Source organism: Amphiprion ocellaris, chromosome 17, assembly GCF_022539595.1.
Source record: "Amphiprion ocellaris isolate individual 3 ecotype Okinawa chromosome 17, ASM2253959v1, whole genome shotgun sequence".
NCBI classification, from domain to species: domain Eukaryota; kingdom Metazoa; phylum Chordata; class Actinopteri; family Pomacentridae; genus Amphiprion; species Amphiprion ocellaris.
In genome coordinates this window covers 3324059-3348577 of record NC_072782.1, presented here as the reverse complement: position 1 = coordinate 3348577, position 24519 = coordinate 3324059, and the positions used below count along the sequence as shown (strand labels likewise).

The following is a 24519-nucleotide window of genomic DNA, read 5'->3' as shown; positions in this document are numbered from 1 at the left end:
TGTACGTATCGAATGCACATCTGGACATCCCAGCATGGTTGATGACTGATCTAGAGCTGCTAGGTCACAATGTGGCCGTATAGAAGTTGCAGTGTTGAAACTGCTACTAATTGATTTGCATATTCGTTCCCAACCCCTTAAAATGAAGCAATGAGTTGTCAACAGATCAACCAAAGATGCATTTCTCTATTTCAGATATTTAAAGTGTTTTTAGAGGGATGATAAAAAACAAACTTTGCTTTCTCACTTTGATTTGTAATTATGTGGAGCAGATTTATCTTGAGACCCCTTGGGGCATCCCGACTTGCAGCCATTTGATTCACTGATTAAAAGATGGACTGATTGCACTGATTAATCCTTTACATCATTCATGAATCCTATGTGATGACTAACTACTTTTCTGTGTTTATGAATCGAGTATCTTTGGGGAGTTGGGTAAACAAAACAGGCAATTTTGAGACACGATTTGGGGCTCTGGTAACTCGTGATGAAGAGTTTGTTTATAGGCCAAACGGTAAAACAAATTAATCAAAAATTGATCAAACAGAGCCATTAATTATGGGGTAATTACTAATTGCACCCCTAAAGAGGTGTTTCCTGAAAACTGTACTCCCGACACAAAAAATAAGTTTGTGGTTAGAATTTGCAAACCGTCTCTTGAGTCGATGCAGTCTGTAGTTGTAAAAGTTATTGATTGAGAAAATGCACCAACCACCCACATGCTGTCCTCTCATGACCAGTTGTTTGCACATTCTGTCTGGACATGTGCATCAGCAGGAGAGTCAGGCACGACCTGTCCGTCTTTTGGAAGCTTTGTTGTTTTTTTGTCCTGTGTGACACTTCATTTTACAAAACCACCTGCTGTCTAAAAACACAAACATTCTGACCTTCTGCCCCGCTTTGCCTTGCAGCTCCGCAGCACACGGAGCCCAGGCTCATTTCACAGCAGCACCCACAGGCGATGGGACTCGGCACGCGGCTCCACAGTGCCCCCTGTCTGCTGGAGTGCGCTAGTGGTGGCGGCAGGCAGAAAATCAGGAAGCAGCATTCAGACCCAGTAGTCGCCCCCTCCACAGGACTGATGGCTGTCCGGCCTCTTCACTCCTCCCCCAGACTGAGTGAGCTGATGCAGCGTAGCCCCCTTCCCACAATCCTCGGCTCCCCCTCCAGGGTTAGTCAAACGTCTATATATGTGTAAATATATGACAGACGAAAGTGTGTGAATAATATAAAACTCCCAGGCAGTTGAAACTAACCTCTGTCTCCCCTCTCTTCAGACCATCTCTCCATTTGAATTTCCCAAGCCCCCCAGCTCTCCCAACCTTATGACCTTCCTGACACAGAAGGGTTTGGTCCTCGGCTCCCCTTGCAGGACTGCTCCAGGAGAGCTCAGAGATCTGGGACATCAAGCCCCCGCACCAGTCAGCCATCCCGCCCAGTGCATCCATAGATTGAATGATGATACCAAGGGCTTTGGAAGGTCAGATTATTGTTTTTGCTTCTCTGTTTGTCTCCCTCACTCTTGTATATCCAGGGAGAAATATATGGCTGTAGATGCAGGACAGATAGAAGGGCTTGTATAATGGCAAACTGAAACTAAATATTCTGGAGTTTGAAATGCATTATGCATTGCTGGGTTTAACCCAGTGGCAGATTGGAAATGCATGACCAAGGTTACAGAACGTACCAGAGCCAGAAACTGTAGAATGAGAAAGAAATGTTGGATTTTTAACTTTTCAACCTTGAGCTACTCATCTATGATTTGTCACCAAATCTGAGCAAAAAATTCTGATATTTTGTCACAATCACTTTATTCTACGTACCTCATTTAAAATGAACTGCAGGACTTTATATTGCAGTGAAAAATGAATCCACAGGGAGCAATAATGAGGAAAACGCCCAAAAACTATTTCAGGTTAAGAGTTAAATATGTTTTTACTCCGCCAAGGAACGTGGCAGAGTTATGCGATGATTGGTGTACGTGAGTCCATCTATGCACAACATTATCCAAAAACAGACTAACGGATTTGGATAAAATTTTCAGGGAAGGTCAGAAATGACACAAGGACCAAGTGATTAGATTGTGGCAGTGATGTGGCTTATAGTCTGGATCCACAGATTTGTTAAAGATTTCTGTATCATTGTGAGATAGCGGCACATTGTCACTGTAACCATGACAACAAGTGAACACTACGTCAGCTGCCTGCTGATGATCACATGATTGTGATCCTACTACAAATCCACCGCTGAGGACTTACCAGGACATATCTGTCAGAAATTATCCAAGGAACAACTGATTAAATTGTGGGGGTGTTTCTGAGTCCCATCAATTCCCGCTGCCCGCTACATATTTAGGTCACATGATTCGGTATCCGTACGTAACGTACACATGCAGAACACACGCCTGTGCTCAGCGCATTTTGTTTATGGGTACATCTATATTAAATGTTGCCGTGATTTCTGATCATCAATAACTAATAAAAAAAAGCTGCATTTCTGACAATGCCATATGTGGAAATGAATTACCTTGGCGGAGTACTGTACTCTCTGAGTGCTTTTCTTGTTTATTTTTCCTGCATAGTGTACTGTTAGTTTTATTATATACAAAACGGTTCCTATATTACAATATAGAATCATAACAACTAGGATTCCCCTTTTCTTCATTCTTGTTATTTATGAAGAGAGAAGGTCAAGATGGGAGCTATAAAACTAGAGAAGCACTGTTAAATGTAGCTAGCAAGCAAATGAATAAAATGGGCAGCAAGTAAAACATCTTTCTTAACCAGTACATGTTAAACAAGGATTTGTCGTTGGTGCAGGTCTCAGAGTGCCGGCCGTCTGTCTGACATGCTACTGATGGCTGCGTTCGGTCCAGGTCGACCTGTGAGTGACCGAGGCAGCAACGAGAACCTGACCTCGGAAAAAGCCATAGACATAGCAGGTACGCACGGCTGTTAGTTTAGATTAACAAAGATGTGTAAATGCTCAGGATTTCAGTCACTTTGTGTGGCTTCAGGAAAAACTCAGATGAATTATTACAGCTTCATTACACGACTAATCAGCAGCTAATTATGGACTAATGCGCACAATTTTCAGGAAAAGGGGAGCCGTTTGTTATCCTATGCTGTCGAAGTTAATTCTTTTAATTCTGTAATGTTTATAGTATTTCTTGGATCTTGGATCTTTCAGGGCCCCCCAGTGGTGGGGGAGGATTTGCACCTGGCTCCTGCAGCCCAGCACAGGTGGTGTTCACTGTGGGCTCTCCACCCAGCGGCAACACCCCACCTCATACCTCCAGACAGAGGAAATACTCAGGTACATCCTGACACAGCTTCATGCAGCTAATTAGTCTCCATATCTCGTATCATAGCAAGATTATTATGCCATGCACATCATACTACATAGAGCATCGTTTTCCCTGATGTGCAAATTACATGAAATATTATAGAGGTAAGCAAAGATTTCCATGGACAGAGAATGACAATGAAAAAGCATGAATGCCAGCAACAAGCAGTATACTGTAGTCTTTTATCTACATGTTTTTTTTGCACCACAGTGAAAATTCACGACATTTGATGAAAATTTTTTTTGTTCGCACTTTGTCTTCTCTTTTCTCCGACTTGCACAGGCTCGTTCACTTCAGTCAGTCCTGCAGGCTCCTTCACCAGCCGCTACCCCCAGGCAGGCACCTATCTGGATGGCTTTGAGGCTCCCTCCAGCCCTCGTTACAGCTTCACCGATCCTATCACAGCCAACATGGGCGGTCCTGTAACCTTTGAGGCTCCCGAGCTGCCTGAGGAGACGCTGATGGAGGTGAGCAGCAGGCTTCTTCGCTCGGCTCTGGAATGCAGCGAGGCGGGAATCCTCCTTTAGATGTCGTGTCTTCTGTTGTGTGCATCAGTCGGGCGCTCATTGTAACATAATCTTGAAATGAGGAATGTTTAACATGCCTCAAGAGAGTGTTGACTGTGAGTATAATAGAAACAGAGGGTGTCAGTGTTGCAGAAGTATCTTTAGCTTCCAGGCAGGATGGTGAAATAGCTAAAGGCAGAATCCAAGAGCAGAATAATGAAATGCACTGAGTGACCTTTTGCCTTTAGGTGCATGCGTTTATTCACCGATGCAGACGGAATGCTAAATCGCTGGTGTCCCCTCGTGTTGTCCTACGGGTTAAAATTGACCCGGTTTATAGTTTGAAAATGTGGCAAAAAAATTATATTTTCACAGTGAAACTTCTGATGTCCACATTTTCAACATTTTTGGCAAATCTTTGAACATTTTTTGGTGGAAAAAAAGATGTTAAGCTATTTCTTAAGAACATTCACATAAAAATCAACCAAAATCCAGCGAATTTCACTGGATTTTGGTTGATTTTTATGTGAATGTTCTTAAAGAAAATATTAGAAGTTTTACTGATATACATATAATCACTTTAGATATTTTTGAATTTTTTTTGGAAGATATTTACTCATTTTTTGAAAATATTTACAAGAATTTTCTTACCAAATTTTGGGGATTTTTTAAAAATAAAACTTTTAAGGAATTATTGGAATTTTCTTCCTGAAGGTTTAGCAAATTTTCAGAAATTTGGGGGATTTTTTTGCTGAATTTTTAGAATTTTTTTCAGACAAGGAAACAATATTTTTTGGTGCCCGTAAATGAGGACAACAGGAGGGTTAATACTGTCCTACTTTCTCTGTCCGTCCTTCCTCCTGTCGGAGTGCAGCAGGAGCATACAGACACCGTGCAGAGCCTGCGTTTCACGTTGGATTTCGCCCGCTGTCTGATGGAGGTGGCTGGAGCTCGAGGCGCTGTGATCGCAGGGGAGCAGGTGGACCTTTCTCACGCCTCCCTCCTTCAGCAGCACAGCCTGGTGGCAGATCAGATCAGCTCACTGAGCCGAGAGTGGAGGTGAGGACGTAATAACTAGAGCGGATGGTGATGATACCATTTATCTAGTGTGGATAGAAAATCACTTCAAGGTGCATCGTCTAGACTATTTGCACCATTTTTGATGATAGAAAGGCCAAACTGTGGTCATGAAAATCCATGCAGCTTGGTAAAAACACAGTAATGTTTGCAGCCAATCAAAAACACTCTGACATTAACATAGTGAACTGTGTAGCTGGTTGGAGATAAACAAGAAGCCATCTTCTAGATCTCATGTTTGTATGCAAAAGTGACTTCTTTTGTTAACCCTCGTGTCGTCCTGTGGGTCAAAATTGACCCGGTTTAGAGTTTGAAAATGTGGAAAAAAATATATTTTCACAGTGAAACTTCTGATGTCCACATTTTCAACATTTTTGGGAAATCTTTGAAATCCAGCGAATTTCGCTGGATTTTGGTTGATTTTTATGTGAGTATTCTTAAAGAAAATAGAAGTTTTACTGATATACATGGAATCACTTTAGATATTTTTAAGATTTTTTTGGAAGATTTTTACTCATTTTTTGAAAATATTTACAAGAATTTTCTTGCTAAATTTGAGGGATTTCTTAAAAATAAAACTTTTAAGGGAAACTTTGAAGGAATTATTGGAATTTTCTTCCTAAAGGTTTTGCAAATTTTCAGACATTTGGGGAATATTTTTGCAGAATTTTTGAATTTTTTTTCAGACAAGGAAACAATATTTTTTAGTGCCTGTAAATGAGGACAACAGGAGGGTTAAACATATCAATCAGGAGTTTATTGTAAAATAATAATGAAATGAAGATCAGAGGAGGAATGGACTGCAATCTAGAAACTCCAGTGGAAATGCAGAAACTCACAGAGATGGAAGGAATACGGATGGAAAACCTCGATACGTTACTTTATCACTCCATGTCCATGCACTTACTGCTTCAGAATGATGCCTTTTTAGGAATGCACTTCTAAGTTTCCTACATTATTACCAACATTTTTCATTAATACATGACTTCAGTGTGAAATAATGTGTTTTCCTTGCGGGAAACGAAAAGATGCAAAATCAGTGGAACTTTGTATGCATGAAGAGTCAGGATGTTTTGTGATTGTGGGCGTTGATGGTCAGAAATCTGCTGGGAGTGGAATGAAGAAAACAGTCCAGAGCTCTGGTGTGATCTGAATGATAAAGAATCTCCATCTTATCTTCCACAGTCCTCCAGTCAGTGTTTTCTGGAGATTGTTGGTGACTCTTCTGGTGCAGAATTTTTCCTCATTATACACCCGCCATGCAGATATGTGTGTTTCAAGCTTCATCTGACAGTTTATAATTTGGTTTCGTGTACTGTCTGTGTGTGATTGTGTCCTCAGCCATGCAGAACAGCTGGTTCTCTACCTAAAGACTGCAGAACTCCTGTCCACTGCCTTACACACAGCCATGGAGCGAGTCAAACAGGGCAAACTCTACCCGTCTGCTACCGTCAAACAAGGTATGAGCCGTTTCCCCTCGTAACAGGAAAGGTGTTTAATTTGTTTATTACTCAGAAATTGAAACAGAATGTACAGTAAGTGACTTGGAGGATAATTACCAACCTTTTTTCTGAACATATCCAGTGGTGAAAAGGCTGAATGAGCTGTACAAGTCCAGCGTGGCGTCCTGTCGCTCTCTCAACACCCGTCTGGAGCACTTCTTCACCAGGAAACACCGTCTGATGGACCAGATCACCTCCATCACAGCTGAACGGCTGCTCTTCAGCCACACTGTTCAGATGGTAAATTTACAACAAAAAAAAAAAAAACCTATAGGGAACAACTGGAAGTAGAGATGGACACAAAGGTTATAAACCGGCAAGTCACCAGTGTAAACATTTAGATATATGTGGGCTCATGGTTAGTATAAAGTATAAAAAATTGATATTTGATATGAACTTTTTCTTTTTCAACAAATGTCCAAGCACTTGCCCGGATGGATGGATGGATGGATGGATGGATGGATGGATGGATGGATGGATGGATGGATGGATGCATGGATGCATGGATGGATGCATGGATGGATGCATGGATGGATGCTTTATTAATCCCGAGGGAAATTCAAATGATTGTAGGAATAACTGGAATATTGTGAAGGCATGAAGTCACAAGATGTTCTTTAAATAGCTAAAATGTGTTTTCTATGTACTGTAGAAATGCACACTGAGGGAAGCGTGACGAGGAACAAAAAAGGCTTCAGATGGCACTATTATTGTTTACTAAAGCTGTGTTATTCCTCTGCCTCCTCTAGCGATAATGGTACATGGAATAAATGGCGTCTTTTTGTAGCTTTGGAGGCGAGATTCAGCAACCTCCTAGCAGCTAGCCAGGCCCCATAGCTGCTAGTGTAGCTTCTGTTAGCCATCCCCAGTAGCCGGGAATCCAGGGTGGCTGGGTGACCCTTCATGGGAAACGTAGTCCTAATGTTACGCCCAGCCTAGAGGCGCTCGAACATATCATGAACCGTCCTTCACTGGTCTCAGGCAGCCACCAAAACGGTGAAGTTTGGTGTTTATTTACAATAAAGGTGTTGTTCTACACAAAGAATGTGGTTGAACAAGAGAACAAAGACGTGGTAATGTTCCGGAGTCAGCAAAACAAAACAAAAAAAAACAAACAAACAAAAAAACACTCTTCTGTTGAATAAGTCTGGCCTAACGAAACAAACATGGGTAAAAGAAAACACAGAGGCTTATCTCAAATCAAAAGTGGCAGATCACTCTAAAGTACATCACATTACTACTATACATTACCACAAACTAGGTTTTACAATACAAAGTACGGATTGTGCTGGATGTGTGCTGGTTGGAATCAGTGGAGGATGGATGGCACGTCCTCTGACCCTCTGACCCGGAGGCGACGCCATCCTTCCTCCTCTAATACCGGCTTTCACATGAGCCCGACCAATCCTGCACCGACCTGTCATCCTGGTGTCCGATCCCGGCAATGGCTCTATTTGAATATCAGACTATACATATGACCACAGTGGTAACCTCTAACCTCAAGCCCTCTGCCCCGTTGTGAACTGGGTTCTGCTCAAGGTTTCTTCCCGTTAAAAGGGAGCTTTTTCTTGCCACTGTCGCCTTTGGGCTGCTCTGGGGTTTCAGGCATATGGGTTGTGTAAAGTGAACTGAATTGATGTTATGTTCAAGATCAAACTTACCTGGAGTGTCCCGGTGCCGTCTCAGGTTCAGGCTGCTGCGTTGGACGAGATGTTCCACCAGGGGGAAGCGTCGATCCTGCGCTACCACAAAGCTCTGCTGCTCATGGAGGGTTTGTCTCTGCTGCTCACTGAACAGGACGACATCCTCAGTGTTAGCAAATGTAAGTATCTGTCAGAAAGAGAACGTCACCAACCACCGTCTGGTTCTGGAGCTAAATATGTCATTCTTATTGCATTTTAGAAAGCTTGAAACGGCTCCATCCAAACTGTAAGGTTCAGATTATTCCTAAAGCCTGGATAGGTCACTGCTCATACACTAAATGTGGCTTCGCTGCATGTCTTTAAGCCAGGGGTGTCAAACGTGATCCGCAGGCCAAAACCAGTCCTCCAGAGGGTCCAATCTGGTCCTCAAAGTGTAAAAATTCCAGAGAAGACATTAACTGCAGATTCTAAATTAGTAAAACTATAAATTTAAAATAATTTCTAGATCCTGACGAGTTGTTTTGATCATGAAGTAAAATACTAGATTGTTTATTGTTCTTTTGTTGTTTTGTGTCTCATTTTTGTAATATTTTGTCTTTGTGTCAGACTTTTGTTTCTTGTCTGATGTTTTTGTCGATTTGTTTCTCATTTTTGTCGTTTTGCATTTCCTTTTTGTCTCACTTGCACCGTTTGTCAGATTTTTTTGTCATTTTGTTTCTTATGTTGTTTTGTGTCTCATTTTTGTAATGTTTTGTCTTGCTTTTGTTGTTTTTTTGTCTCATTTTGTCGTTTGTCTCATGTTTTTGTCATTTTGTTTCTCATTTGTCTTGTTTTTTTTGTCTTGCTTGTGTTTGTCTACTGTTTTGTCATTTTGTTTCTCGCTTTTGTCTTTTGTGGTCTCGGTCATGTCATTTGTGTAATTTTTTTCTCCCGTTTTTGTCGTTTGTCCATTTTTTTGCTGATTTGTAACTTTTTTGTCCAAGTTTTTGTCTGTTTTTTTGTTTTGTTTTGTGTCATTTGTCTCATTTTTTTTGTCATTTTGTGTCTCATTTTTGTCATTTTGCATCTCATTTTTGCAATACTTTGTCTTGTTTTTATTGTTTTTTTTTGTCTTACTTTTGTCGTTTTGATCATAAAGTAAAATCCTCTATGGTTCAGTTCCAGATGACTAAATGTTGTGTTCCTTTGTAGACACTGTGATCTGGAAGTTGTAATGTGGAAATGATAAACTGAGGCTGAATGTTGCTGAAATTGAACTAATTTATCTGAAGAAATTTCAGGTTGTTCATAATGTTTTGTAGAAAGATAATTCCTTCAATGTGAACATTTTCAGAATGAACTTTTTTGCACTAAAAGGAAAGATTTGTAGTTGTGGTTATTTATAAGTTATTATGCTGTGATTTTACTGGTCATTGGAGATCAAATTGGGCTGAATGTGGAACCTGAGCTAGAATGATTTTGACACCCCTGCTTTAAACCAAACAAACGTCCACACAGCATGTGTTTGACTTGTTTTGCTGAACCACCCACTGCCTGTTTTCTCCTTTCCCTTTCACTTTGTGTTTGCAGGTAAGGAGTGCATCGAGCGTCGCCTCACAGCTTTGCAGTCAGGACTCTGTGTTTGACTGTCCTGCACTTTCTCTCCGAGTGTGGATATGATGTCATTTGCACTCAGCGCATCACTAATGAACCAAACCTACGCCTCCGTCTCGTGGTTTTCACTTAGAAATGCTTCTAGTTTTCACGAGAAAACCACACAGCTTTAGATTCACTGAAACTCCAGGGCTGAGCTGTGAGAGTATTTCCACTCGTCGACACTAAACTCGGACCGGTGTTGGACACGGTGCGGACTGAAAATGCCAAGAAGATTCTCCTCATCAGGCGCAACACATGCAGGAGCAATCATTGCCAAGTAGCCACATAGAGGACTCATCTATACATAAACAGCTTTTTAAGATCAACACATTCACGCTAGGACTTTGCAACAAGGAGCTCTATAGACAAAACTTTAATCTTTTACCAAGATCTGAAGCTGGAGATGTGCAGAACCTGCTGCACGCCTACAGGAGGACACGAGAAAGGCTGGGAATGGCCATTTATCATTCTCATCAAATGTCTGTCTGTCTTACACCTAATTTTTTCCCCTCCGTGGCTTATATTTTTCCTGGGTTTTACTCTTATTTAATTGCGCTCGCTGACAGTGGAGATTATTGCTGCAGTTGGTGAGCAGAAGTGCGTAGAAGCACTATTACAAAACTGTTGCCAAATTGACCTTAAAAAGTGGTTTTGTTTTCGTGTGATGTTTTATTTTAGACTCACTGTACGTTACCATACTGGTTTAGCAAAAATGAAACCCTGTTCGACACTTTACTCATTCTATATTTGCTTAATATCAAAGAGCGCGTCCTTTAATCAACACCATGTGGTGCAGAAAGCGTCGCTTTGATGTGATGAGTGCTGATAAGTGGCTGCTGTTGAAGCAGCAGGAAGAAAATGGGTCCAGACAGCATTCATTACCCCAATGCTACGTTTAATATAGATTTAAATCCAGAGGTCTCACAATCACGTTAAAAATGCTGCGTTAACCTGAGGTGTGTTCTTCAGGTGGACAGGAGCTCACACGCTGCTGTTAGCTGGTCAATTTCTTCACACCATTCCACATTTTATCTTTTTTTTGTTTGTTTTGTTTTATCTTTCAATCCTGTCGGTGTTTAGCGAGTATAATCAAATCTGAATGTAGAAGAGAAACGGCATTAATGTTGGACTGAATGTTAGAGAAGTAACATTTAGGCTGATCTTAAAGCTAAAGTCTGAATGTTTTTGCACTGTTGAAGTACTGTAGAGAAGGATGACAAGTGGATCACGCTGAACACGCTTTTTGTAGATGCTTAGATTTGCTTATTTAGAAGAGTTCTAGTGCAGTTTTAGTTGTTTTACAGTTACTGTCCAAACGGAAACATGTGTTAGATGTGAGAATGTCGACGAAGAGATGGTATAAGCTATAAAATTTAAGAAAGATTTCTATAAGAAGTAAAAAAGAAAACGTTTCTTTACACTGAAAAAAAAGATTTACATTGTTTTGTGCTTTATTTGAGAGTAGTGGATTGTGTTTGGTTTTGGAGTGCTGGTTGAAAATGTGTATTTTACCTGAAATATTTGTGTGTTGTTGATGTTGACTTTAGCCATACATCCTAACAACGTCCCCTAACTCAGTTGGAAACTGCATCTCCTGCTTTGGTTGCTTTCAGATAGGAGTTTGTGTGCATGCAGGTGTGAAGTGTTTGAGGTGTTTAACGGGCAGCGAGATTCGTTGAGAAGCCCTAGCAAGATGTGACTTTGATTTGATTGACTTCAGGTAGACCTCCACTGAAAACTAAGGGCTCCTCTGTTCCTTTTTCCAGGTTCACTTTCCTTCCTCTAAGGCAGGGGTGTCAAACTGATCTCAGTTCAGGTTCCACATTCAGCCCAGTTTGATCTCCAGTGGACCGGACCAGTAAAATCAGAGCATAATAACCTGTAAATAACTACAACTCCAAATTTTGTCTTTGTTTTAGTGCAAAAAAGTACATTCTGAAAATGTTCACATTTAAGGAATTATTTTTTTTACAAAACATTATGAACAACCTGAAATTTCTGAAGAAAAATATTCAGTTTGAAATCAAAATGACAGAAGTCAGACAAAAAAGATTACAAAAACAAGACAAAATATTCCAGAAATGTGATGTAAAATGACAAAAGGGACAAAAAATGAGACAAGACATGAAACAAAACAAAAAGGAGTCAAAAAATTAAACAAATGACACAAACGAGACGAAAAATGACAAAAGCGAGAAACAAAACAATAAAAAAACAAACAACACAAGCGAGACAAAAAATATACAAAACACCAGAAACGACATGCAAAGCAACGAATAAAGCAAAACACAAAATGTCAAAAGTAAGACAAAAAATTAACACAAGTGACAAAAACAACAAAAACAGGACAAAATATTACAAAAACAAGACACAAAACAGCAAAAGCAAGAAACAAAATGACAAAAAAAACTGAGACAAATGACAAAACAGACAAGAAATCAGACCAAAAAATTACCAAGCGACAAAAAAATTTGACAAATGACACAAGCGAGACAAAAAGACACCAAACGACAAAAATGACACAAAAAAAACCAAAACGAGACACAAAATGACAAAGTGAGCAATATGGTATTTTACTTTATGATCAAAACAACTTGTCATGGTCTAGAAATTATTTTAAATTTATAGTTTTACTAATTTACAATCTGCAGATAATTTCTTCTCTGGAATTTTTACACTTTGAGGGCCGGATTGGACCCTCTGGAGGACCGCTTTTGACCCACGGGCCGCATGTTTGACACCTCTGCTCTAAGGTGTTACTTCCTCAGCATTTTTCAAGTTAATTAAGATGGTGAATAAGTGTGTATTTTCTGACATGTGGCTGAGGATAGTTTACGATGAAGCCGGTCCAGTAGCACTGTCAGCGGGACAGACAGGAGGACAGATTCACCTACATGGTGTGTGTTTGCTTTGTTGCCTTTTTGTTTCGTTGGACGACTTTCTCTGAGGTTTTCTTAGATATAAGTTCGTTTGAGTGTACATTCCTAATACAAATTCATCCACAGGCTCTCTGTCTCTGCACGTGCTGCTCTGTTCAGTTAGTAATGTGACGTCTTTGAAGAAACAGGTAGCAGAAAGTTCCAGCCCCTTTATAAAAGCTGATGCATGCGTCACTTTTCTATTGTTTCATACAATCATTGCTGTCGGCCATCCTAATTAGAATCCTATCGGAATAAGACGATTTGTGCAAAAGCTGGGATAACTAAAGAGTGCGGTGGTAGATTACAGCAGGTTGGTGCAGGAAGTAGGGAGGTAGCGCCCTAATACAAGTTTTGAAGTATCGCAACATGAGGTGTAACCATCATAAAGATTAGGCGTTGTGCACTCCAGTGAGAGATCTGTCACTCATTTGGATTATTGTTTTTGTATGTTTGCTGAAAACACACCAGTGTTTTCATTTTTGCATTTTCATTTTATTAATTCTGTGTCAGCCTACCTGTAAATATTGTAAATTAAGTTATTGTTGTTATTGTGTGTGTGTGTGTGTGTGTGTGTGTGTGTATATCTATATATATATACCGCAGTGCAGGCATGGAGAGAACAGCACCACACCACCTACACATTTCCAAAGACTAGGCCTTCTGCTTGATCTTCCATATTGTCTCTTATTGTCGCAAAAGCGTTTTAATGTCGTCATATCCATAGCAGACACTATCTCAGTGTCCCTGTGTGTGATGTAACCTTTACTGTTTTACTGTTGGGGCGCTGCATCATGAATAAAGTGAAAGGAAAGGTCATGATGTTGTGTTGTCAGCTGTCAAGGATCTTTTCTTTTCTCCTCCACTAGAACTTATCAAACACTCCAGACTCCACCCCACAGTGTTCAACATGGCGTCAGAAGAATTCAGTTCAACTACTCTGTACTCTTACTACATATTGTATAATTTAAATAGATACATTAGGTCTATTTAACCCTGTAAGACCAAAATATAGAACAAAGTATTACACAAGTAATCATCAGTCTCCCTCCAGCTGCACCAAGTGAGCTCTTCTATGAAGAGAATCAACACCAATAAAGCTGAAGGACCAGATAGGGTGTCGGGTCGCACTCTGAAATTGCAACTGGCAGGAGTTTTTCTGGACATTTTCAACCTGTCCCTGCAGCTTGCTACAGTCCCCGTCAGCCTCAAAACCTCCATCATTGTGCCTTAAAAATCAGCAGTCACCTGCCTGAACGATTAGCGCCCTGTTGCTCTGACTCCGGTGATTATGAAGTGCTTGGAGAGGATCGTCCTAAAGCACATCAAGGACGTCATCCTGCTGGTCTGGATAAATATCAGTTCACCTACAGGGAGAACAGATCAACAGGATTCAGTCTCCATGACTCTTCACACAGCCCTGACCCACCTGCAGCTTTCTAACACCTATGTGAGGATGCTGTTTGTGGACTTCAGCTTTTAATACGGTGACACTGAAGCTCCATAACCTGGGACTGTCCACATCACTGTGTCACTGGATCAGGGATTTACTCACCAACAGGCCTCAGAGGGTGAGATGGGAGACAGGATGTCCTCCACGCTGGTCCTGAGCACAGGAACACCACAGGGCTGCATTCAGTCCAGCCCTCTTCACACTATTCACCAGCGACTGCATCTCCATCCACTCCACAAACACGGTGGTGAAGTTTGCTGACGACACCACCGTAGTGGGTCTCATATGGGACAATGATGAGACGCTCTACAGAGAGGAGATCCAGCACCTTATTCAGCGGTGTTCAGATAACAACCTTGTTCTGAACACCAGCAAGACCAAGGAGGTCATCGTGGACTACAGGAGGTCCAGGAGGACTACAGGAGGTCATGGAGGACTACAGGAGGTCACGGTGGACCACAGGAGGTCCAGGAGGACTACAGGAGGTCCAGGAGGACTACAGGAGTTCATGGTGGACTACAGGAGGTCCAGGAGGACAGAGCAGCTCCTCTCCTCATCAAAGGGGAAGCGGTGGAGCGTGTTCTGCAGTTAATGTCTTCTCTGGAATTTTTACACTTTGAGGGCCGGTTTTGGGCCGCGGGCTGCATGTTTAACACCGTGCTGTAGATGCATTCAGACACTCAATTCCAAATACTGTTGCTTTGAATGCAACCTGCCGGAAGCCCCGCCCACACCAAGCTCCACCAATCAATCGGTTATGTGTAAATGACTTCTGGCTTCTGATTAGAGGGTAGTTCTGCCAATCATATTCAAGGAGGCGGGTCTTGCCTGAAAGGCAATCAAAAGGGCCCAAAGACACTAGAAGCAGTTGTCATGGCAACGTTGTGTGTCAGTCCGTGCATGTCAAATGAGAGCAAAAGTTAGTGTTTACTAGCAGCCTAGCTTAGCTGACTAGCTGGTTGTTGTTGGGTAACTAGTCTTATCTGGGTCATAATGGGAGGAGGAACACCGCTGGCTAAATATGCTGCGTCGCTTGTGAGCTAGTCGTCGTCGAAATCAAAGAACTGAAGACGGTTCGTTAGCCGTTAGAACCGGAGACATGTCCAACCTGCCCCCGGTTCGGCATTTGCCCCACTGGACCAGAGTCGGGCGCCTCGGGAAGCCTCGCTCCCCGCGACGGGTACCGGCCGACCAGCTGCAGCTGCAGCCGCTGCCTGCTGTGCCCCCGGCGGACAGAGGAGCGGGGCCAGCGGCCGCAGAGGAGCCCCGGCACAGCGGCTCCGACCCCCGGGTAGAGTCCCTGCATAGGAACCTCCAGTTCCTCCAGCAGCAGCACCAGGACACTCTGGAGAAGCTCCACGCAGAAATAGAGTATCTGAGGCGGGAGAATAAAGGTGAAGAGACCGGTGGGAGGTGGAACAAGGGCAGGAATGAGAGAGAATGGACTTAGAAAGTACTTTTATTGATTACTGGACATTTTAACCTTGTTTTAAGAAGTTCACTTGGATGTGTAACGGAAAATTTTCGAAAATTATGATGAATTTGTAATGAAAATAATGCTAGATAGCGTTGATTACAAAAGAATTCGTAAGCTTTAACAGTGTAAAACCCACAGTTTATACACACACACACACACACACGTATATATATGTGTGTGTGTATATATATATATGTATGTATGTATGTGTATGTATGTATGTATGTATATATATATGTATATATATATATATGTATATATATATATATGTATATATATATATGTATGTATATATATATATATATATATATATATATATAAAAATGGGCAAAAAAATAAATAAAATATAAAAAATGATATATATGTATTATTGTATAAATGTATATATAAATATATATATAATCTTTATATATATTTTCATATATATTTTTATATTTTATTTTTTGCGCATTTTTTTCCCATATTTGATTTAATATTATTATTATTATTATTATATTTTTTATTATTGTTGTCTATTTTGCTCATATTTTCTGTATTTGGGTTTATATTATTATTATTATCTATTTTTTGTTTTATTTATTTTTGCTCTTTTCTATATTTTTATATATATATTACACACATATTATTATCATCTATTTTTTTCTAATTTTTTTTGCTCATTTTTTTTCTACATTTGGGTCTTACAGGGTTAATTGTAGGACGACATACTTTTAAAAACAGTCGATGCAAAGTGGTTTATGGGATGGAGGATCAGAAATTTAAAATTGAGGAGCATTTATAAACTGAGAGCATAATATTTAAAGTTATAAGATCATTAAAAAGCCAAAGAGTTTAAATTTAAGACGCTTTTAAACAATGTTCCAATTTGGCCTCTCTGAGACTCTTTCCTATAAAATGGATTAAAAGACAGAGGACCTGATTATTCCCAGTAGGCAACTGCAAAGTTATGGGATTCATCAAGGAATCAGCCAACTTCATGGCCCAGAAGGGCAAACAATTAATCTAAAGAATTCATATCGTTATTTTCCATTTAGCAGGGGTGACCTTATGTAATGAACTCTGGTTAATGACAGAGACCTGACTGTCTCCTGATGAGCTGCTGACAGGACGGACATTCTATCTAGGCATGGTGGTCGCTTAGCAACCCCAGGGTTTTGATGGGTTCTCAGTGGGAGGTGGATGGAGATCCGGTGTCACTTTGCAGAACAAACCGCATTGCTGCTCAGTGTTTCAGGCATCAACCACCACCAGAGCAGTCAGGTCTCTGTCCACACATGGTGGACACGGTGGTTTGATGCACTGAAGCTTCTCTTGTTATGGACGTTGCAGAGCTGCAGTATAAGCTGATAATGGAGCTGCCCAAGTCAAGTAGAAAAGGTAAGATGGACTCCTTACTTATTGATGTTTACACTGTAAACAGGTGTATAAAAGTCAATGCTCTTGCACAATTTTAAACTTTAAAGCAGGGGTGTCCAACATGAGGCCCGTGGGCCAAAAGCGGTCCTCCAGAGGGTCCAATCTGGTCCTCAAAGTGTAAAAATTCCAGAGAAGACATTAGCTGCAGATTGTAAATTAGTAAAACTATAAATTTAAAATAATTTCTAGACCATGACAAATTGTTTTGATCATAAAGTAAAATACGAGATTGGTCATTGTTCTTTTTTGTCTTATTTTTGTAATATTTTTTCTTGTTTGTGTTGTTTTTTGTCTTTTTTGTGAAACTTTTGTTGCTTGTCTGATGTTTTTGTTTCTCATTTATGTCTTGTAATGCTTCCTTTTTGGCTCGCTTGCATCATTTTGTCCAATTTTTTGGGGCATTTTGTTTCTCAGTTATGTTGTTTTGTGTCTCATTTTTGTCATTTTGTGTCTCATTTTTGTCATTTTGTGTCTCATTTTTGTCGTTTTGTGTCTCATTTTTGTAATATTTTGTCTTGTTTGTGTTGTTTTTTGTCTGACTTTTGTCGTTTTTGTGATTTTGTGTCTTTTTTGTCTTGCTTGTAGTTTGTCCATTTTTTGGTCACACTGGAGCTTTTTGTTTAATTTTTTTGTGTCATTTGTCTAATTTTTTGTCATTTTATGTCTTATTTTTGTCATTTCGTGTCTCATTTTTCTAATATTTTTTCTGGTTTTTGGTCATGTTTTCTAATCTGACTTTTGTCATTTGTCTCATGTTTTTGTCATTTTGTTTTTCCTTTTTGTCTCGCTTGTGTTTTTGTCTTACTTTTACCTCTAGATAAAATCCTCTCTCAAGTTATAAGTAATCAAACATTGTGATAATTTATTGTATGTACTGAGATATAGAGCATTGTTTGTGGAATTAAGTTGAGATGTAATATGATAATCTGAGCTTTTGGCTACACTAATAAAATAAAAACTCTTGAATAAGCCAATCACAACGATTCACAAATCCTCCAAATCCATTACGACCATAAAATAATCCTGCGTACTGACCCACAATAACACCAGCAATAGCATTTCAGATACCTTTTAACCCTCTTCTTGTTCTCATTTACAGGCACAAAAAAATATTGTTTCTTTGTCTGAGAAAAGTCCAAAAATTCAGCAAAAAATTCCCCAAATTTCTGAAAATTTGCAAAATCTTCTGGAAGAAAATTAGAATAATTCCTTTAAAGTTTCCCTTAGTTTTATTTTTTAAAAAATTCCCCCAAATTTGGCAAGAAAATTCTTGTAAATATTTTCAAAAATGAGTAAAAATCTTCCAAAAAATCCTTAAAATATCTAAAGTGATTCCATATATATCAGTAAAACTTCTAATATTTTCTTTAAGAACATTCACATCAAAATCTTCCCCCCAAAAAATAGATTTTTTGGTGAATACTCTTGAGAAACTTTTTTTAACATTTCTTTTTTTCCACCACAAAATGTTCAAAGATTTCCCAAAAATGTTGAAAATGTGGACATCAGAAGTTTCACTGTGAAAATGTATTTTTTTCTCCACATTTTCAAACTTTAAACCAGGTCAGTTTTGACCCGCAGGACGACACCAGGGTTAAAGCACAGCAGTTGGGTTCATCTTGGCTTCTCTTTCTTCCAGGATTGACTCCCAGTCGTCGTGACGTCAGACCACCCACTCAGGGCAGAGAAGCCCACGCTGGACTCTACCTGGAGGAGCCGCTGCAGGACACCCGAGCCTCTCAGGACCAGGCTGTCAGGTTCATCTGCCTCTAACTACACCTGATGCTCGTTTACTACCTCCTCTAACTGCCTGCCTCAGTAATCATGTAGTGTGATCATAGTGTAGATTTCGGCTGTATTGTGATTTTACTAAAAATTCAATGAATATCTCATCTCATAGTGAATGCTGATGTAAATACACAAGTACTCTGTAGTACAAAGAACAAGTGAGATGCAGAAATACCACTGTCCACATCATTAATCACACTAGGAAGATGTGCAACAACAAACACCACATGTAGAGGAACACCAAGGGTGCAGATTAGACTGCAAATGGCCAGCGGTGTGTTTTGTTTTGTCTAAGTCAAAGCGTAGTCCAGATTTGCATCTACTCTGATTTCTGGTGTTTCTTCTTACAGTATACTTTATGTGTCACTTTAAATCATGGTGCCTTGAAAGGTGTAAATACCAATGATGTCTGATATTGAACATTCACAAAAAAATCAACCAAAATCTAGCAAAATTCACTGGATTTTGGTTGATTTTTATGTGAATGTTCTTAAAGAAACATTTTTAACATTTCTTTTTTCCATCAAAAATTTCCTCAGATTTCCCAAAAATGTTGAAAATGTGGACGTCAGAAGTTTCACTGTGAAAATATATATTTTTTCCACATTTTCAAACTTTAAACCAGGTCAATTTTGACCCGCAGGACGACACGAGGTTTAACTGAACCTAGTTTGGTACCTGTAGGTGTAGCAGCTTCGCATTCACAGCAGAAACTGCAGCTGTTCTCTTGCTTTTAACTGATATTTTCTCTCTGACTCGGGTGGAGAAGCATCGGAGAGGGCCGTGAAGCTGTGGGCTCGGCCTGGCATCAGGACGACGGCGCTGAGATGACGGGACGCCTCATCACTTCGTTCCAGCCTCTACGGATCCACAGCAGCCCGTCCCGTCCACCACGGCCGCCCACGCTGCAGGAGTGTGAGGTCATCATCCGGCAGCTTTACAACGCCAACAGCTTACAGTCTCAGGAAGTAGGTAACCATCATCTGATACAGGTTCTGTACAGATTTGTGGAGTGTGAAAATGCTTGACAGTGTGTCGTCTAGATCATACGTGTGAAGGCGCTGCTGAAAGACATCGTTCTGAGCAAGAAACTCACCCCAGAGAACTACATCCTGACCAAGGCCTACCTCGTCGATGGAACCTGGTAAAGTCACACCATCACATGTTGATGAGGAAAGAGCAGCAGAGTTGTGATAAAACTTCTCTACTTTTTACAGCAAATCGTTTGAAGACAAGAAATTTCCAAAACTTGGTCTTCCGCTACTTCCAGAAAAAACGTATGTGAATCTTTTTTCTTATGGTGCTTTGAAGTTTTTAATGAAATGGGTCGATATATAATGGCGGGACTTTTTGTATCATAGTTGACATTTTTGCTGCTTTCAGGCCTAAAATCAACATTTAACCAAACACCACATGGCATTTTTAGAGAAAGATTCCTACCTCTAACCTTATATATTCACCTGGACAATTTTCGAGTCAGTTTCAACAAGTTTTATGTCAGCTTGGATCATTTCTTGTCATTTTGGATCATTTTTGTGTCTTTGGGATAATTTTCAAATCATTTAGGACAAATTTCATGTCATTCTGCACTCATTTTCTGTAGTTATGGATCATTTTCAAGTCATTTTGGACAAATATTCAAATCATTTAGGACAAATTTCATATCATTCTGCACTCATTTTCTGTAGTTATGGATCATTTTCCAGTCATTTTGGACAAATATTCAAATCATTTTGGACAATTTTTGAGTCATTGTGGACAACTTTTAAGTCATTTTGGACAATTTTCTTGTCGGTTCCAACAAGTTTTATGTCAGCTTGGATCTTTTCTCATCATTTTGGATCATTTTTGTATTTCTGGGAAAATTTTAGTCATTTAGGACAAATTTCACGTCATTTTGGACTAATTTTCCATAATTACGGATCATTTTTAAGTCATCCTGGACGGGTCAATGTATAATTGCGGGACTTTTTGTAACATAATTGGCATTTTAGTGATATCCAGTCATTTTTTATTAATAAGTGATTGTTTACATAATAAATAATTCTGGAATTTGTAAAGACATGACCATAATAACATAAAAACATACTTGTTTTACTTTTAATAAAAATGTATGCAAGATATATCCCATGGACTTCAAAAGTCCCTCAGTTTTATATTGACCCAAATACAGAAGGTCTTAAACCTCCATTGTACTTCTTAGCCCAAAGCTGCCATTTGTAACCGAGACAGAAGTTTTCGTGTCAGAAAGCCAGACAAGTTGTCCATCTCAGGTAAATCCTCATATCCTTTCTCAGGTCTGCTCCCTCCCAGTGTGGAGTCGTCCTCCCAGCCCTGAAGCAGAGCCTCGGCTCCACCATCGCAGAGAGACAGAGGAGGATTCGTGCTGTGCAGAGAGACCGGTTTAAAAGGACAGTGCATTGACGGGATCAGAACCGCCACAGTGAGGAGCTTTTAATGGTCTGGAAAACCTCAGGTCGCAAAACAAATAAACCCCCACTAATAGATAACAGTTTAAAACTATTTCTGATCCACGTTTTCATGTTTCATGTTTTAAAGAAGACGCTAATTGCCATTTTGACTCGTCACAGCAGGAAAAGCACAGATTGCATGAATAACATCAATGATGGCTCAGTTCTAATAAGTGTCCTACGAAGCTTTGACAGAAAACCAGCAGGCACAGTTAGCAGCAGGGCGTCCTGTAAATGGAGCCATCACCAAAACATTGTTGGTTATCCTGCTATGACATCACTATGTCTGCTTTTAAACAGGTCTGTAGGTCTTGAAGCACAGAATCAAACAAATGAAGGTTTATAGACTTAAAACAGGGCTGTCAAACTCAGTTTAATTCAGGTTCCACATTCAGCCCAATAGTAAAATCACAGCATAATAACCTATAAATAACCACAACTCCACATTTTCCCTTTGTGTTAGTGCAAAAATGTACCTTCTGTACACATTACAACTTATAGATCAGAGTTTCTACAAAGGCACAAATATTTAGTCACAGCTATCTGGAACTGAATAATCTAGTATTTTACTGTATGATCAAAACAACAAAAGTCAGACAAGAAAAGACAAAAAACAATTAAAACAGGACAAAACATTACAAAAATTAGACACAAAACGACAAAAAAATAGACAAACAACACAAGTGAGTCAAAAAAACCCACAAAACGACAAACGATACACAAAACAACGAATGAAGCAAAACTCAAAATGACACAAATAAGACAGAAAACAGAAGCGAGACAAAAAGGAAACACAAAAATGAGAAACAAAACAAAAACATGAGACAAACGACAAAAGTCAGACAATATATTACAAAAACGAGACACAAAACCACAAAAGTGAGACACAAAATAACAAAAAATGAGACAAACAACATGAAACAAAACAAAAAAAAGATGAAAAGTTACAAAGCAACAAAAAAATGGACAAACAACACAAGCAAAATGAAAAAAGACACAAAATGACAAAAAAGACAAAAAACAAGAAAAGCAAGACAAAATATTACAAAAATGAGACACAAAATGACAAAAGAACAATGAACAATCTAATATTTTACTTTATGATCCAAACAACTTGTCGTGGTCTAGAAATCATTCTAAATTTATAGTTTTACTAATTTACAATCTGCAGTTAATGTCTTCTCTGGAATTTTTACACTTTGAGGGCCGGATTAGACCCTCTGGAGGACCGCTGTTGGCCCGCGGGCCGCATGTTGGACACCCCTGACCTAAAAGCTTTAAAATCTCCTCATATAAAGAAGGTGAGAATCCTAGCTTTGCACTGTCGTAGTATATTCATTTATTTATATTTTTATCAAGCATTGCTTTGTAGGACATCTCAATGTTTAAATGGTAATATCTACTGTTCACTGCACGATTAGAATTCTGCCAATTATATAGAAATAATTACATGTCACTTTTAAAACTACAAAATCTTCTTCAGTGCTAAAACCCAAAACAAATCTTACACAGGAGAGACTTTTTTTGTAGCAGACAACACTGTATGGAGCAGGTGTTATCAGTTATCAGCGCAAATGAAAGATTAACACAAAATAAATGAGTTGTCTCAACAAAAACAAAGAGTGTTTTCTTTGTGATTTGTTTTCTCACAGACTGGGAAGGTGCCGCTTCCTCTTTCTACAAGTCTTTTTAGTTGTACGTGATACAAAGTCAGCAACAGCTCACCCTGCTTTCTGTAGCTGCATTCCTGCTACTTTAATGTCAATTATGCAAATATATGTTATCATTTCGTATCATTTACAGCCTTCACAAGTTGCTTCAGCATTATAGACGTGCCAATCGTGCAGTTTACTGTGATAATTAGTGCAGCTGTTCTCCGTTTGGACATTTTAAGTGGCCGTTGTGTTGTTAATTTGATGCAAACGTGATGATCGTGCCTGATGTGGAGCCTTCATGTTCTCACTCATACACTTTGTTTCCTGTATCCTTTCTTTTCTGAAGAGGCTTCTGTAGTAACTGATAGATAATATGCATAGAGTATATAGTGTGTGCTGCGTAAAATTAAATAGAACAACATGAACTCCACAAAACCCACAAACGACATACAAATATTCAGCAAAGGCCTTCATTAGTCTTCCTTAGATCTGCATGTCAGAGAAGTTTTCATGTAAAAAAGACAGAAACATCCACCGTCTTCCTAAGTGGCCTCTCCACTGCATGTCTGTGGAACTATTTAGTGACAAACTCTAGAGTGTGGTTGAACAGTATTAACCTGGTTTGACTCCTCTGAACACACACACATGCTGCAGAGAGTCGACTCTGAAGGACCAAACCTGCGGCTTCTTTTAGTTGTAGCTAGAAGTATGAGGAAGTGGTTGTTTAAAAGCTGTAAACAAAAGACACAACACACTGAAACGTGAAGAAAGAATTCATGTGCTTTACAGAAATGTATTTTAGGACACGTTACAACTCACTACTACGTCTCTCGCATCTCACACAGCTTTGTTTATGTTGTCATGGCTCAGATCCAGTTAACCCTCCTGCCGTCCTGCGGGTCAAAATTGACCTGTTTTAAAGTTTGAAAATGTGGAAAAAATATATATTTTCACAGTGAAACTTCTGATGTCCACATTTTCAACATTCCTGGGAAATCTTTGAACATGTTTTGGTGGAAAAAAGAAATGTTAAAAATGTTTCTTAAGAACATTCACCAAAAAAAAAAATCAATCAAAATCCAGTGAAATTCACTGGATTTTGGTTGATTTTTTTTTGTGAATGTTCTTTAGAGAATATTAGAAGTTTTACTAATATATATGTAATCACTTTATATATTTTTAGGATTTTTTTGGAAGATTTTTACTCATTTTTTGAAAATATTTACAAGAATTTTCTTGCCAAATTTGAGGGATTTTTTAAAAGAAAACTTTTAAGGGAAATTTTTAAGGAATTCTTGGAATTTTCTTCCTGAAGGTTTTGCAAATTTTCAGAAATTTGGGGAATTTTTTGTTGAATTTTTGGATTTTTTTCAGACCAGGAAACAATATTTTTTGGTGCCTGTAAATGAGGACAACAGGAGGGTTAAATAAAGCTCTTGAAATAAATTTCCTGCCTTAAATATCTTACTAGAGACCTCACGTTCTATATTGTTACAGAAACACTGATCACTGAGATGTCTTCAGATCAACAAATGTAAAAGCATGTGGTCTCATTTCATAATCAAAACCTCTAATTGTGCAACAACGTGGGGCATGTCAAGAACTGCATGCAGACATAAAACAGGCTTAGCA

At 39.3% G+C, this 24519-nt stretch overlaps 2 protein-coding genes across 3 annotated transcripts in view; both read left to right on the top strand.

Moving 5' to 3' along the window:
• The window catches only part of ulk1b (unc-51 like autophagy activating kinase 1), a 37810-nt gene extending 24364 nt beyond the window's left edge, over window positions 1-13446 (top strand). For both annotated transcript variants that reach the window (XM_023285804.3, XM_055019309.1), the window contains exons 18-27: window positions 912-1171; window positions 1278-1480; window positions 2820-2941; window positions 3190-3315; window positions 3629-3813; window positions 4727-4911; window positions 6271-6389; window positions 6514-6671; window positions 8118-8253; window positions 9644-13446. In XM_023285804.3, the coding sequence (XP_023141572.2) occupies window positions 912-1171; window positions 1278-1480; window positions 2820-2941; window positions 3190-3315; window positions 3629-3813; window positions 4727-4911; window positions 6271-6389; window positions 6514-6671; window positions 8118-8253; window positions 9644-9699 (1550 nt within the window). In that variant the 3' untranslated portion in view covers window positions 9700-13446. The remainder of the gene's footprint in view (window positions 1-911; window positions 1172-1277; window positions 1481-2819; window positions 2942-3189; window positions 3316-3628; window positions 3814-4726; window positions 4912-6270; window positions 6390-6513; window positions 6672-8117; window positions 8254-9643) is intronic.
• Window positions 13447-13593: 147 nt separating this feature from the next.
• si:ch211-222n4.2 (uncharacterized protein LOC101885505 homolog) lies at window positions 13594-23837 on the top strand. Its single transcript, XM_023285805.3, has 7 exons — window positions 13594-15474; window positions 16887-16934; window positions 18613-18730; window positions 19531-19729; window positions 19805-19905; window positions 19979-20038; window positions 21059-23837. The coding sequence occupies exons 1-7, from the start codon at window positions 15180-15182 to the stop codon at window positions 21183-21185; spliced, it is 948 nt and encodes a 315-aa protein (XP_023141573.1). The 5' UTR covers window positions 13594-15179; the 3' UTR covers window positions 21186-23837.
• The last annotated feature ends 682 nt before the right edge of the window (window positions 23838-24519 follow it).